The sequence below is a fragment of the Ailuropoda melanoleuca genome, chromosome 16 (genome assembly GCF_002007445.2).
Source record: "Ailuropoda melanoleuca isolate Jingjing chromosome 16, ASM200744v2, whole genome shotgun sequence".
NCBI lineage: Eukaryota > Metazoa > Chordata > Mammalia > Carnivora > Ursidae > Ailuropoda > Ailuropoda melanoleuca.
This window is the reverse complement of record NC_048233.1, coordinates 74,984,386-75,000,410: the sequence shown is the minus strand read 5'-3', so window position 1 is coordinate 75,000,410 and position 16,025 is coordinate 74,984,386. Positions and strand designations below refer to the sequence as shown.

Sequence of the window (16,025 nt, the reverse complement as noted above, 5' to 3'; positions counted from 1 at the left end):
TGTAGTTTGGCCTGGGGTATTTTTACATTCTTGTCATCTGTTTCCTTAAGCAGTTCTTTTTTTTTTTTTTTTTTTTTTTAATTTTTTTTTTTGANATTTGAGATAGAGAGCATGTGAGAATGAGCGTGTTGCCAGGGCAGTGGCAGGGGTGGGGGGGGAGAGGGAAGGAGAATCTTAAGCAGGCTCTGCGCTGAGTGTGAGCCCGACACAAGACTCCGTTTCATGACCCTGAGATCACGGCCTGAGCTGATGAAACAAAGAGTTGGACACTTTAACCGACTGCACCACCCAGGTGTCCTCCCTTAAGCAATTCTTAATTTTAATGTTTTTGTATCTTACAGATAGAAGTATGTGAAGAAAAAGCTTCAGCTGTCCTTCCTGCTACCTGTATACAGCTTCTAGACAGCAGTAACTGGAAGGAAAGGCTGGCCTGTATGGAAGAGTTCCAAAAGGTAGATAGATGCATAGGGATGAGTTCAATGTGAAAGAACATTACATTATATAGAAGTGATGAAATTGACAAAGTGCTTGCGCTACTTGCTGTGTTTTATATCCAGTGAACACGTTTCGGGGTGTTAACTAAAGATGGGGGGGTTGGTTTTTTAGTAGCTCTGTAGTGTTTATCTTTCAATATCTGCTTTCTATGGCTTCTGTAAGCTCATAACTTAGTACTTAAGAAAAGTAGTTTTATTTTGAATTACAAGATTTAGATGAATTTTAATATCACGGTATTTGCTCATTAACCTTACATTGTTACCATTAACCTAACCAAACAGGTCGCTCCACTTAAACTACCCATCATCCATTTCTCTGTTTCACTCTTTGTTGTCATGATTCGTAAGAAGAACAGACATTATTACTTGGTATGAGAAGCTCCTTTCAGAAATCTGTATTGGAAAGGAGCATGGTAGCTCCTTTTGACATTTACTCTGATTCTAATGAGGAGGGTACGTAGAAACCACAAGAGCACTGGGATTTGAGGCAGGAGACCTGGCTTTCAGTCCTGCATGTGCCACGCATCAGGTTTAGACCTGAGTTTGTAAATCTTTGAAATTTAATACTTAACCACTTCTAACCTATATGTTTTTAGGAAAATAAGATAACTGACAATATGTATAAGCAGTTTCTCCCACACACTGGGCAAATGAAAACCGTTACAGTTACATGCCTTGGACCAAATTCTTTGTGAAATTCTGAAATGTAGGGTGGGTGTTGGGAAGAGTTTCAATGGTATTAATATAAAACAACTGTACATCAAATATCACCTTAAGAAACAATGCTATCTAAGCTCCCTCTATAACCTTCCTTGTTTCCATTTCTCTTTTAAATCACCTACTTGACTTTTTTATGTACCATTTTCCCTGGCTAATCATTAACCCCCTAACTCTCAGTCTGTTGTTTTACTTTAAGGCTGTTGAACTAATGGATCGAACTGAAATGCCATGCCAGGCATTAGTGAGGATGCTGGCCAAGAAACCTGGATGGAAAGAAACCAATTTTCAGGTAAGTTTAAACTGGGGATTTTAAGATCTTTCATTGAAGTAATTTCCATCATATGGAGTGAGAGAGGTATAATTTTGGAAATGATTTTTAGCCTTTTTTAAAAAAATCACTCAACCCATGTGTCATATAACTTTAAATATAAACAGTGGAGTGTGCGTATTTCAATTAAGCACATCTTTGTGTAGTTGGGAGCTTATATATATGGAAGTATCATCTATGTATAGTTTGTGTAATTTATGTATATACATTTTTATCCTCATTAGTTAGGCCTAGAAGCCCCCTAATCTTCACATATGCAACTGAAATATAAACAGGGAGATAAGTTTCTTATTTGGATAAAAGATAAATGATCTTTAAATTGCCAATGAAAAATTACCACATAGTTTAATGTATTAACTGATAATAGAGATGGAATTTAACAGTGGTGTTATTAGTATAAAAAGTAGGTGTAAGGGGAGGTATAAGAAAGTGATACAGGAAGGAAAAGGAGAAAATTCTCCTTCTCCTCTAGATATTCATAGACCTTGTGGAAACAAAAGTTTGAAATATGTCAGGTTTATTTTTGGCATCCCGCTAGTCTCTTTTTTCTTCTCTTCTGCCACCTCTTGTTCTCTCTTTAGGATCCTTGGCTTCCTCACACACTGTGTTCCCTGAACACTGTTCCAGCACCTCAGCCATACCATCCAGCTCCACAAAGCCTTCCTCTGCTGGGAGGGTCTTACGCTGCCCTCTCCCCTACACGCCTTGTAAAACCCCTCTTTGTGCAGCCTCTTAGGTGAAAAAGCATACCTGATTTGAGCTAATACCCTCCTATGTGTTAGGTCCATAACAAAGGATAATTTTATATATGTATTTTTCTTCAAAACAACTTGATTGAGTGTATAAAACCCACCATTCTGAAATGTACAATGCAGCAGTTCTTAGTGTATTTGCAGAGTTCTGCAACTCCTACCACTCTATAATTTTAGAATATTTCCATCACTCCAGAAAGAAACCCATACCCATCAGCAGTCACTTTCTTTCTCCGCAAATTTCTCCCCCTACCCCCTAGTCCCTGGGCAACTGTTACTCTACTTTCTGTCTCTATGGATTACTTCTCCTGGACATTTCATATAATGAAATGTCTTTTACATAGCATAATATTTTCCGTGTTCACCTATATGGTAGCATGTATCAATTCTATATTCTTTTTTATCACTAAATAATATTCCATTGTATGGCTATAGAACATTTTATTTACCTATTTATAAGTTGAAGGGAATTGGTGGTGTTTCCACTTTGTGGCTATCTCTGTGAACGTTCATCCATAAGTTTTTGTGTGAGCACATTTTTTTCTTTAAAGATTTATTTACTTACTTTAGAGAAGGAGGGAGAGCATGTGTGAGCAGGGGGAGGGGGAAACGGAGAGAGAGAATCCCAAGCAGACACCCCACCGAGCGTGGAGCCCAACACAGGGCTTGATCTCATGACCCTGAGATGACCTGAGCCGAAATTAAGAGTGGGACGCTCAGCCGGCTGAGCCACCCAGGTGCCCCTGTGTGAGCACATTTTTAATTCTCTTGGATATGCACCTAGAAGTAAAATTGCTGGGTCATATGGTAACTATGTTTAACTTTTTGAAGAACTGCCAAACTGTTTTCCAATGTGGCTTCACCATTTTATATTCATACCAGTAGTACAAGAGAATTCTAATTTCTGTAGCTCCTCACCAACTCCTGTTATTTAAATATTCAAATAGGAGAAATATTGAAGGGCAAAGAGGCTCCAGGAGCCATACATCTGCCGCCATCACATTAACATCCTTATATTGTTTTCAGATCTTCTTCATTGTTCTGCTTAAAAATCTACAAGTTCTTTAAATCTGTCAAGTTCTGTTATGTGTGTGTGTCCATGAGGGTTATAGTTTTTTGTGGGCAGCATTAGTGGGAACTCTTGAGTTATGCAGTTAGTTTGGTCATTTATTATGTATCTCAAGGTGTGTATTCAGTACTATATGCAAATAATTGTAAGAAGAGGAGAATAGAGAAACTTTTTTCAGTTCATAAACTTTTCATGTACTAACATTGCCTGTTAATATTTTAAAACATTGAATTTGGGGTTTTTTCTCTCTTGCTGTCAATTAGCTATTTTAATTGATAACAAGCATAAAAATTATTTTTCTTCTTTGTTTAAAATTGTCATTTTTAAGGGCATCTGGCCAGCTCAGTCGGTAGAGCATGAGGTTCTTGATCCCAGGGTCATGAGTTTGAGCCTCATGTTGGATGTAGAGATTACTTAAAAAATAAATTAAGTAAATTAATAATATTGTCATTTTTAGTTTGGTCATGTTCTCAGTTGTCTCTGTTAAATCTTCAGGCTGCCATAAAAATCAGTAAATCGTGTCTTTAGCTTCCTCCTAACTTTATGACTCTTTATCCTTGTTCAGGTGATGCAGATGAAGCTTCACATAGTTGCTCTGATTGCACAGAAGGGGAATTTTTCCAAAACTTCTGCTCAGATTGTTTTGGATGGTCTTGTGGATAAGATTGGAGATGTGAAATGTGGGAACAACGCAAAAGAAGCTATGACAGCAATAGCTGAAGCCTGCGTGTTGCCATGGACAGCTGAACAGGTTAGTGACAGAGCTCTCTCTCCCTAGCTTTTCCCAAATTTTAATTTAAGCTTAGTAATGAAACTGTAGTTCTTTTCTTCTCAAGTCAAACCATTTTTATATCCTGCATTTTTATCTTTACCTCTAATAATATGCTGTGGCTGATAATTAGAATTTATCTTGGCCAAGAATATTCTATTAAAAGATGAGAGTGATTTTCTCTTAAGACATTATAATTCAGAGTGATCACTAATGAAAAGTTGTAAAGTCCAGAATGCTTTTAATACTACTGTCACTTTCCTCATTTTCTTGTGTAAGTTAAATATGTCATTCCTAAGGCATTCTTGCAGTTCTATCAAGGTCGGAAAAACCATGCTTAATCCACTCCTGCCTTTATGCCATACTATATTTCTGTGAGAAATATGAGAAAAAACACATGCTTGTTTTTGTTTTTTCCCCTCTTTTGCTTCAGGTTATGTCAATGGCTTTCTCACAAAAGAATCCCAAGAATCAATCAGAAACCCTGAATTGGCTATCAAATGCAATCAAAGAATTTGGTTTTTCTGGGTAAGTCAGAAAGAAATCAGGTACAAAATAATTAAATATTGTGCCTATCTCTAATTGGTGATTCTATCTGCTGTAGCTATCTCTGCTATTTCTGAGACACCAGGGCTAGGTCGACTAATTTACATAAAACAAAACTGCCTTTGTTCCTCAGGAGTCTGTATTGGCTCATGCTCCTGCATTTTCAGGTCCACTAACATTAGAACTAAGTTATTTTTCCTTAAGTGTCAACTATCCCTCAGAAAAGCCATTTCCAAGGATTTCTAGTCAAATATATTTGGAAATTACTACATATGATCACATTTGTTTAGAGACCTATTATGCATGTTGATGAATTAAAGTCTCTCAAGGTCATGCAACAGAGAAGCTTGCCTAACTTTGTTTATTAACCCACTGTTTCCTGAAATTGTTTGAGTATTGAACACATTTCTTTATTTAACAAAATTTTATAGGGCTTACTTTATGCCAGGCACTTTTTTTTTTTTTTAAGATTTTATTTATTTATTTGAGAGAAGAGAGAGAAGAGATAGCAACAAAGATAGCAAGAGAGAGCAGGAATAGGGAGCCCGAACTGGGGCTCGATCCTAGGACCCCGGTCATGACCTGAGCTGAAGACAGACACTTAATTGACTGAGCCACCCAGGTGCCTCTTGAAAACTCTTATTTAATATACTATGTCAGATGTTTTAGTCATTTCAGGTTGGAGGGTATAGTCATCTTCTGTTATCTCATCTTGGCAAGAAGCCACCCAGGCGCCCCTATCGCCAGGCACTTTTTAAATAATTCATTTAATTCTCATAAAAACCACGTGAGGTATTGTTATTCCCATTTTATACATGTGGAAACTGGGGCACAGAGAGCTTGAGTAATCTGGCCAAGTCACAGTTCTGAAGTGGCAAAGCCAAGATTTGAATCCAGGCATTCTGGTTCCAAGAGAAAATACTGTAACTGCTATACTGTGTTGCCTTTCCCTGTGCCGTGCTGTTTTTTACAACGTTCCTCTTAACATCTTTCAAAATAGTTTTCTAGGGGCGTCTGGGTGGCTCAGTCAGTTAAGCGTCTGACTTCGGCTCAGGTCATGATCTTAGGGTCCTGGGATCGAGCCCTACATCAGGCTCCTCACTCCTCAGAGAGTATACTTGTCCCTCTGTCCCTCACCCTGCATGTACTCTCTCTCCCTGTCTCAAATAAATAAAATCTTAAAAAAAATAAAAGCCCAAAATAGTTTTCTACATTCTACCAAATAAAGAAATTCTGCTCTAGAAGTTGTCATTCAAGTGACACTCAAGCAAAGACACAATTGTGTGGAGGCACCTGGGTGGCTCAGTCAGTTAAGTGTCTGCCTCTGGGTCTCAGGTCATGGTCTCGGGGTTGTGAGATCAAGCTCAGTGTTGGGTTCTGTGCTCAGTGGGGAGTCTGCTTGAGATTCTCACCTCCCTCTGCCCCTCCCCATCATGCACATGCTTTCTCGCTCTCTGAAATAAAATAAATAAAATCTTAAAAATACATAAAAATAGCGAGGAGTGGGGCGCCTGGGTGGCGCAGTCGTTGGGCGTCTGCCTTCGGCTCAGGGCGTGATCCGGCGTTGGGGGATCGAGCCCCACATCAGGCTCCTGTGCTATGAGCCTGCTTCTTCCTCTCCCACTCCCCTGCTGTGTTCCNAAGGTAGTAGAGGGAATGAGTTGGGGGGGTAGGGAGTGGGAGGAAATAATATGGGAGAAAGAACTGGGCCAGGTCACATTGGGCCGCAGAGTTTTAAATAAGTTGGAATCCATTAGATGGTTTTAAGCAGAAGAGTAATAGGATCATTTGGACCATAGTCCAAATAGATAATGAAGATCAAAGAGACTAGTTAGTAAGCTATTATAATACTCCTATAAGAAAATATAATGGTTTGGACATAGTTTGTAGAGATGGAAGTATTAGGACTCAATGTATTTGAGGGGCGTCTGGGTGGCTCAGTCGGTTAAGCATCTGCCTTCGGCTCAGGTCATGATCCCAGCGTCCTGGGATCGATCCCCGAGTCGGGCTCCCTGCTCAGTGGGGAGCCTGCTTCTCCCTCTCCAGTTCCCCCTGCTTGTGTTCCCTCCTTTGCTGTCTCTCTCTGCCAATAAATAAATAAAATCTTTAAAAAAAAAATGTATTTGAAAGATGTGAACAGGATACTGGGCATAGGAAAGAGAGGAGTCAACGATGGCCTAAGCAAATGGAAGAATAATGTGGCTCTTTACTGAGGTAGGAAAGACTGGGAAGAACAGCATTTGGGTTTGGGGTGTGGACAGTCAGGAGTTTTGGTCTTGACAGATGTGGGACATCTGCTGTACATTCAAATGGAAGTGTTATCAAAAGCTCTATGGATATATGAATCTAGAATTCAGAAGAGAGGTCAACACTGGGATTTAGGAGTAATGGGCATGTAGACAGTATTTAATATTCCCTGTGAGTGAGTGGAGAGAGAGATTAGGTGAGACTTGGGGACATAGCCAAAGGGAGCCAGGCCTGGAGTCTGGCTTTATAAAACTCTTGAGTATTTTGAGGGTTTCATTTATTTGTTTTTAATTCTAGGTGTTATTTCTTTCAGGCTGAATGTGAAAGCTTTCATTAGCAATGTGAAGACAGCTCTTGCTGCAACAAACCCAGTGAGTATATAATACCGCATATGTAGGAACATTGCAGCCGTCTTTGTGGTTCTGTTCTCATTTGCAAAGTTCTTTTTGTTCTGTCTGCCAGGCTGTAAGGACTTCGGCCATCACCCTGCTTGGTGTAATGTATCTGTATGTTGGTCCCTCTTTGCGAATGTTCTTTGAGGATGAGAAGCCTGCCCTTCTATCCCAGATAGATGCAGAATTTGAGAAGGTAAAGATTCCAAAAATGATACAGTCCATTGGTAGACTTGAGAATGCTCATATTAGTTAAGTTTAAGCTTTTAATCCTTTAGAACAAAGAATATACATGTGTTTGCTTTTATATGCATGAAGTATCCCTGGGAAGAATTCATAAGAAATTGTTGGCTCCAAGGAGGACAGCTGGTTAGCTGTGATATAGAAAGGGAGGTTTTCCTCTTTATGCCTCTTGTACCTTTGGAATTTCAAACATTTTTAATGTATTGCCTATTCAGAAAATATATCAACATTTAAAATTGTTTTAAGTAAGAAAAAAAACTTGGCCATCCTTGAATAAACTTTCTAATGAGAATTGTTGGGTTTGGGCAGACTTGCTGTATATTTCTTGGGCATCCAAGTCAAAGACAGCTTCATGATTGAAAAGTCAGATTCTAGTAGGTTCATAGAAAAAATGCCTTTTGCCATATAGTTTCAAATTTGGGATGTAAGTAGGAATTAAAATATGTACTGTGTAGGGGTCCCTGGGTGGCTCAGTCAGTTAAGCATCTGACTCTTGATTTCCGCTCAAGTCATGATCTCAGGGTTGTGAGATCCAGCTCTGTGTCAGGTTCTGTGCCAGATGTGGAGCCTGCTTAAGATTCTGTCTCTCCTTCTGCCCTATATAGTGTGTAAATATTAAGTAGTATGAAGGAGTAGGAAAGTTTGACATAGGCCTGTTCTCTAACTTGTTTGCTCTCGTACCATTCATCAAGTTCATTAGCCTCGCTGATTTGTTTGTGTGTAGATGCAGGGACAGAGCCCACCCGCTCCAACCAGAGGGATTTCCAAACACAGCATAAGTGGTACAGACGAAGGAGAAGATGGAGATGAACCAGATGAGGTGGGCACTGATGTTGTGGATCTTTTACCGAGGACAGAAATCAGGTAGGTTTGTTGCAAATGGTTTATTGAATTTATGAAGTGAATTTCTTTCTTTCTTTCTTTCTTTTTTTTTTTTTTGATAGTGGATTTTTAATAGTACCTTCTCTTCCTCATTCAAGAGTACTTCTGTAACATCATTATTTCTTTAGGAGTCTGGAATTAAGGATTAGGATTATATCTTCTGCTTTTTCAGTGATAAAATCACTTCAGAGTTGGTGTCTAAGATTGGTGACAAGAACTGGAAGATCAGGAAAGAAGGCCTAGATGAAGTGGCAGCTATTATCAATGAAGCAAAATTTATCCAGCCGAATATAGGTGAACTGCCAACTGCCTTGAAAGGTCGACTCAATGATTCAAATAAAATCTTGGTGCGTAGAACATATGCCTATTCTTTTTCTCTCCCTCCCCTCTTCCCTGTAAGAAGTTCCTTTTTAATAATCTTCACCTGCAAAAAAAAAAGAGTGGTCACTTTATTTGCTTTGAACGAGAAATAACTTCCGTTAATTTCTTAAGTGTGCCTCAAGACAGATTGATAAACAGCAGGTTTATTAATCAAATTTTCATGAATCTCAGATTTGCTTTTTATAGGACTCTAATATTAAATATCCTTATATAAAACTGTTATATGCGTAAGCATGCTTAATTTCTAATTTTTAAATTCGGGTTTTTATGTCAGGATTATCTTAAACTAGGCTTTACCTTACTTACTTTAAATTTATAAAGCACTATCTTCTCTGGTCTAAAATTCTAATACTCCAGTGTTATGAACTAATGATAAAAGGAGAGGCCACTGACTGTAAATTATTCATAAGCTAATTTCAGTAGCATCATAACCAACTGACTACCCTGGCTTTTAAGTAGGCCCAAAACTTCCTAGTGCATTGACTACTTAGCAGCGAACTTGGAAAACTTGGAACCCAGCTTGCTCCCAGTTTCGGCATCAAGGTGTTGGCTCTTTCCCACTCAGGTGCAGCAGACGTTGAATATTCTCCAGCAACTGGCAGGAGCCATGGGCCCAAACATCAAGCAACACGTGAAGAACTTAGGCATCCCTATCATCACAGTCCTTGGAGACAGCAAGGTAAACCTGACTCCTGACCATAACTCCCTCTGGAATAGGCCAGCCACACTTTTGGGCTAAGAACAATTCTTACATGTGTGTGTAAGTACACGTAAACACTATAAACTTTGTAGGGACGAGAACATTAGGAGGAAAATAGTAAACATCTTTACCTCGCAGGCAGTGTGAAGGTGAAAAGTTATGTCACTAGCCTCGTGACCCTTAGATAAGTTATTTATCTTCTTTGAGGTTGAGTTTCTTTATCTGTGAAATTTCATTCTTACAGAACTAAATACGAATCTGTACCTAAGGTAGCTGATAGTGTCTCATATAGTGTGCACTCAGAAACTGTTGGCTGTTGTGATTATGACATCATTGTAAGTACTGTTAGGAAGAGTGAACACATTTGTGAATTTCGGGGTCATGTGTTTATTTTCTTCCTTGTTCTCCTGAACCGCTGGAGCAGGATCTTCTAGTACTTCAGTTTCACCGTCCTAGAATCAGTCTCCTCGAAAGTTGCAAGCTTCTTATATTTAGCTCTAGACTGAATATGTGAATGTGTCTTTGTTCTTGTGCAATTCATTTAATGTGAGGAATTGGGGTATTTTAATATTTTTCATGTCAAGTCCTCATTCTATGAACTCAAATTAATATGAAAACTAAGTGTTCAGCCTATCTATTAGGAGTTCTCAACCCTGTATAGTTACATTCTTTATAAATAACCATGGACATAACAGCCCCCAGAGCTTCAGAAAACAAACTGAGTTTATTCCCCTTACATGATACTTTATGCCCAGTTCACAGTTTTTGCCTAATTTAACTGAGTACAGGATCTTACAGTTGGAGTTTTTTGTTTCTCCTTTACTTTGGATTTTTAGTACAACCATAGAACTAGATTCTGTGTCAGAGAAGTTGATTCCAAGTATGTTCATATGGACCTTAGAGAAACCTCCATTGTTCACGTTCCCAAGGTAACAAACTTTTTCACTCCCTACTTCCAAACCATAACTGATGTTATCTTTACTAATTCTCTCCTGTTTAGAACAATGTTCGGGCAGCTGCCCTAGCAACTGTGAATGCTTGGGCAGAACAGACAGGCATGAAGGAATGGCTAGAAGGAGAAGATCTTTCTGAAGAGCTCAAAAAGGAAAATCCTTTCTTGAGGCAAGAGGTAAGTACTACAAATGTTACCTTCTTAGAGGTGTGGACCTACCTAATAAATATGCTTGTATGGATAGAATGAGTTTCATTATGAAACAGTTAATAAAATGAAACCAAATTCCTGAAGCTTTTATACTCATGTACCTCTTTTCTCCCCCCTTTCATATACTTTTTTAACAAAAATTTTTTTAAGATTTGTTTATCTGAGAGAGAGAGAGCACGTGCACACGTGACTGAGGGGAGGGGCAGAGGGAGGAGGAGAGAATTCTCAGACTTCAGCTGAGCCAGGACCCAGAGGCGGAGCTTGATCCCAGGACGCTGAGATCATGACCTGAGCCGAAATCAAGAGTATGTCACTCAAAGAGCTGAGCCACCCAGGTGGCTTACCTTAACAGTAAAATTGTTTAAAGGACTAGCCTTTCTGTGAAATTTTCTCATTTCTTTAACTCTGAAATGGTAAAATAAAAGATTTTAATCAGAACATGAAAACAGAATTCAGCATTCAAAAATCCAGTATAATTCATTATACCAGCAGGCTAAAGAAGAAAAACCATATAATTGTGTCAGTTGACACAAAAAATGGATTTGAGAAAATCCAACATCTGTTCATGACAAAAACTCTGAGCAAGTTAGTAATAGAAGACAATTACCTCAGCTTAATAATGACCACCTACAAAAAACCTCTACAGATAATGTCATACTTATATATAGAGTGGTGGAAGACTGGATGCTTTCCTCCTAAGATTGGGAACAATGTCCATTTTCACCACTGTTAATTAGCATAGTATGGGAAGTTCTAGTCACCACAGTGAGGCAAGAAAAAGAAATGAAAGACAATTGGAAAAAGAATTAGCAAAACCATCCCTAATGGCAGATGACATGGCTGTTCTACATAGAAAATCCTAAGGAATCTACAAGTAAACTCCTAGAACTAATGAGTTCAGTAAGATTTCAGGATACAAAATTAACACACACAAATCAATCACGTTTTTTTATAATACAGTGGACATATAGAAATTGAAATTTAAAAAATACCATTTACAATTACTCCAAAAAAAATGAAATCCTTAGATGTACACTTAGCAAAGCAAATTCAGAATGTATATATTGAAAATTACAGAATACTGATGAAAGAGTTCAAGGAAGACCCAAACAGATGGAGAGACATGCCATGGTTGTTGATAGGAAGACTCAACGTAGTAGAGATGTCATTTCTTCCCAAATTGATCTGTAGGCTTAATGTAATTCCCATCAAAATTGCAGGATGTTTTTTTATAGCCAAAGACAGGCTTATTCTAAGATTTATATTCTAGCTAAAACAATCTTGACAAAGAAGAAAAACATGGAAATAATTGCTCTACCAAATACATATTATTAATATAATCAAGAAACTGATGTAGAGGTTGGGAAGCAGAGGACAGACCCAGGTCAGTGGAACTGAAGAGAAAACCTAGAAATAGACCCACACAAATACTATCAAGTAGTTTTTGACAAAGTTACCGAAGTAATTTAGTGTAGGAAGATTAGCCTTTTCAACAGATGATTCTAGAGCCTTTGACATCCGTAGATAAAACACTAAACCTCAACCTAAACCTTCCATCCTATGTAAACATTAACTCAAAATGGATCATGGACTTAAATGCAGAACATAAAACTATAGAACTTTTATTTTACTTATTTTTTCAAGGGGGGGTTTGAACTCAAGACCCTGAGATCAAAACCAGAGCCGAAATCAAGAGTTGGACACTAACCAACTAAGCCACCCAGGCACCGCAAAACTATAGCACTTTTAAAGATAATATTGGTGAAAATCTTCAGGATATAGAAATTCTTCAGGCAAAGAATTCTTAGACCTGACACCAAAACCACAATCCCATCAGTGGAAAAAATTGATAAACTGGACCTCATGAAAATTAAGAATTTTCACTCTGCAAAAGACCATGTGAAGATGATGAAAAGGCAGCTACACCACAGAAAAAAATATTTGCTAACTCAATATCTGATAACTGTTATCTAAAACGTGAAGAATTCTCAAAACGGGAAAAAAAAGTCTAATTAAAAAATGGGCAGGGGCGCCTGGGTGGCACAGCGGTTAAGCGTCTGCCTTCGGCTCAGGGCGTGATCCCGACGTTACGGGATCGAGCCACATCAGGCTCCTCTACTATGAGCCTGCTTCTTCCTCTCCCACTCCCCCTGCTTGTGTTCCCTCTCTCGCTAGCTGTCTCTATCTCTGTCAAATAAATAAATAAAATCTTTAAAAAAAAAAAAATGGGCAAAAGATGGGGCACCTGGCTGGCTCAGTTGGTGGAGCGTATGACGCTTGATCTCAGGGTCTTGAGTTGGAGCTCCATGTTGGGCATAGAGCCTTCTTAAAAAAACAAAACAAAAATGGGCAAAAGACATGAAGAGATGTTTCACTGAAGAGGATATGCAGGTGGCAAATAAGCCCATAAAAGTTGTTCAGTGTTATTAGCCATAAGGGAAATGCTATTTAAAACTACAGTGACATATCACTCTACAACTATCAGAATTACTGAAATAAAAAGTTTTTTTTTTGTTTTTGTTTTTTTTTTTTAAAGATTTTATTTATTTATTTGAAAGAGATAGAGACAGCCAGCGAGAGAGGGAACACAAGCAGGGGGAGTGGGAGAGGAAGAAGCAGGCTCACAGCAGAAGAGCCTGATGTGGGGCTCGATCCCACAACGCTGGGATCACGCCCTGAGCCGAAGGCAGACGCTTAACCGCTGTGCCACCCAGGCGCCCCTAAAAAGATAGTTTTAACACCAAATGCTGGCAAGGATGTGGACGCTCTGTTGGAGGAAATGTAAAATGGTACAGCCACTCGAGGAAAGAATTGGGCAGTTTCTTATAAAACTAAACATGTAGAGGGCGCCTGGGTGGCTCAGTTAAGTGTCCCAACTCTTGATTTCAGCTCAGGTCATGATCTCAGACACATGAGATTGAACTCTGTATTGGGCTCCGGGCTCAATGGGGAGTCTGTTTGGGATTCTCTCTTTCTCTCCCCCTGCCTCTCTGCTTCACTCCACGCCCACGTGTGCATGCCCTCTCTCTCTTTCAAAAAATAAATCTTTTTTTTTTTAAATCCCAAAACTGAACGTATAGTTACTATATGACCCAACAATTGTGACCTTGTGTATTTATTCCATAAAAGTGAAAATTTATGTCTGCATAAAAATCTATACACAAATGTTCCTAGGAGCTTCATTCATGATAGTCAAAAACTGGGAAACAGCCTAGATATTCTTCAACAGGTGCAGGGTTAAACCAACTGTTGTATGTCCATATGGTAATACTATTTAGCAATAGAAGAGTCACTGATACGTGCAACAGTTGAGATAAATCTCCAAGGAATTATGTGGACTGGCAAAACCTAGCTCCAAACGATTACATACCATATGATTCCATTTGTGGAATATGTTTGAAATGACAAAATTTTAGAAATGGAGAACAGATTAGTAGTTATCAGGGATTGGAGTGGGAGAAGGGAGATGCCTGTGGTTATAGAGGAGGCAACATGAGGGATCCTTGCAGTGGAACTGTTTAAAATCTTGACTGGTGTCAGATGTAGTAACATGTGTGATAAAATCGTAGAACTAAATATACACACAGACACAAATGAGAACAGCAAAGCTGGGCAGTGTAAACAGGATCAGTGGATTGTATCAAAATCAGTATCCTGGTTGTGATACTAGAGTGTAATTTTATAAGGTGCTATACTGTTAGAGGAAACTGAGTGCATGGGATCTCTATTTCCTATAACTCCATATGACTACAATTGTCTCAATGAAAACTTGAATTAAAAAATAAATACAGATATGAATTATTTGGGAGGAATAGAGAAAAACTGTTGATATGAGGCTGAAAACAGAAGTCCTGGTAGAACTTGTCCTCTCCTGATCAAATAAATGTTCTGCATCTTCTCTAGCTGAGTAATTCTTAGAATTTTTTTAAAAAGATAAGTGAAAGGTTTTCATCTGTAAAATGCATTAAGAACTATTAAAGCTTTTATAGTTTAATGCCCAAGTGTGGTCCAAAGAACCATGTCCTTATCTTAAAGAAAATTGTCGGGGCGCCTGGGTGGCACAGCGGTTAAGCGTCTGCCTTCGGCTCAGGGCGTGATCCCGGCGTTATGGGCTCAAGCCCCACATCAGGCTCCTCTGCTATGAGCCTGCTTCTTCCTCTCCCACTCCCCCTGCTTGTGTTCCTTCTCTCGCTGGCTGTCTCTATCTCTGTCGAATAAATAAATAAGATCTTTAAAAAAAAAAAAAAAAGAAAGAAAGAAAATTGTCATCTTTGCATATATCATTTATATATAGCATCGTTCTTGAGCCATGAAAAGTACTGATTTTATATTGGAAAGCTATAGTAACTAATTCAGTGTTTGGTACTAATGTAATAATTAAGCCTAAGATCATAAGTAATAACTTTCCACTTGAAGTGTGTAACCGGTCTTTATTTCTTTTGGCAGCTTCTGGGCTGGCTGGCTGAGAAACTACCGACTCTTCGTTCCACCCCCACAGACCTTATCCTTTGTGTTCCTCATCTCTACTCGTGCCTGGAGGATCGCAATGGAGATGTGCGGAAGAAGGCCCAGGATGCCTTGCCGTTCTTCATGATGCATCTGGGGTATGAGAAAATGGCCAAGGCTACCGGAAAACTAAAGGTACAACTTCTTGTGGTTGCTGCTGTTAAAAGCCATTAGAAAAATATTGAACATGAGTATATATAGGCAAGAGATCATGTTACCTCCTAGGAGATGCATTTGAAATCCCAATGAGAGCAAAAATATGTTGAACTCCCAAGAACCTGACTCTGCAGGGGCGAAAGTTGTGACCTTCTAGAATGGTAGCTAATTTAGTGTGACTTCATAATGTGTGTTACTTCTCTTGCACTGTGTGCCACCTCCCTTACCTCATGGGTATTTCAAAACTGGGAGCTCAGTGATGTGTTTGACAGCAGCTCTGTTAGTAAGCATAGTATGAGTGTACCATGTATGTGGCCTCTCACTTCTCCTATTATGTTGTCTCCCTAGCCAACTTCTAAGGATCAGGTATTGGCCATGCTAGAGAAAGCCAAAGCAAACATGCCAGCCAAGCCTGCTGCGTCTGCTAAAGCAACTTCCAAACCAGTGGGAGGGTCAGCTCCAGCCAAATTCCAGCCAGCTTCAGGTAACTCTATTTTGAGAGGGTTAAGGGAGAAGAAAGTAGCCCAGGGGAACTCTAAGAAGAAATGAAGCCTTCATTTCTTATCATATTTCCAAACAGCTTAGATCCTAGGCCCTCCTGCCTTCCTTCCTTCCTTCCCTCCTTCTTTATACCCTTCTACCACAAACATTTGTCAGGGTTTATGCTAGGAATTGTGC

General features: G+C 39.1%; 1 protein-coding gene across 3 annotated transcripts in view; it reads left to right on the top strand.

Annotated features, from left to right (window-relative positions):
- Window positions 1-16,025, top strand: part of CKAP5 (cytoskeleton associated protein 5) — a 102,119-nt gene that overhangs the window by 59,081 nt on the left and 27,013 nt on the right. For all 3 annotated transcript variants that reach the window (XM_034644728.1, XM_002921626.4, XM_019802159.2), the window contains 12 exons: window positions 342-452; window positions 1,411-1,503; window positions 3,929-4,114; window positions 4,566-4,660; window positions 7,239-7,296; window positions 7,388-7,513; window positions 8,285-8,424; window positions 8,615-8,789; window positions 9,389-9,502; window positions 10,524-10,652; window positions 15,132-15,326; window positions 15,696-15,831. In XM_034644728.1, the coding sequence (XP_034500619.1) occupies window positions 342-452; window positions 1,411-1,503; window positions 3,929-4,114; window positions 4,566-4,660; window positions 7,239-7,296; window positions 7,388-7,513; window positions 8,285-8,424; window positions 8,615-8,789; window positions 9,389-9,502; window positions 10,524-10,652; window positions 15,132-15,326; window positions 15,696-15,831 (1,558 nt within the window). The remainder of the gene's footprint in view (window positions 1-341; window positions 453-1,410; window positions 1,504-3,928; window positions 4,115-4,565; window positions 4,661-7,238; window positions 7,297-7,387; window positions 7,514-8,284; window positions 8,425-8,614; window positions 8,790-9,388; window positions 9,503-10,523; window positions 10,653-15,131; window positions 15,327-15,695; window positions 15,832-16,025) is intronic.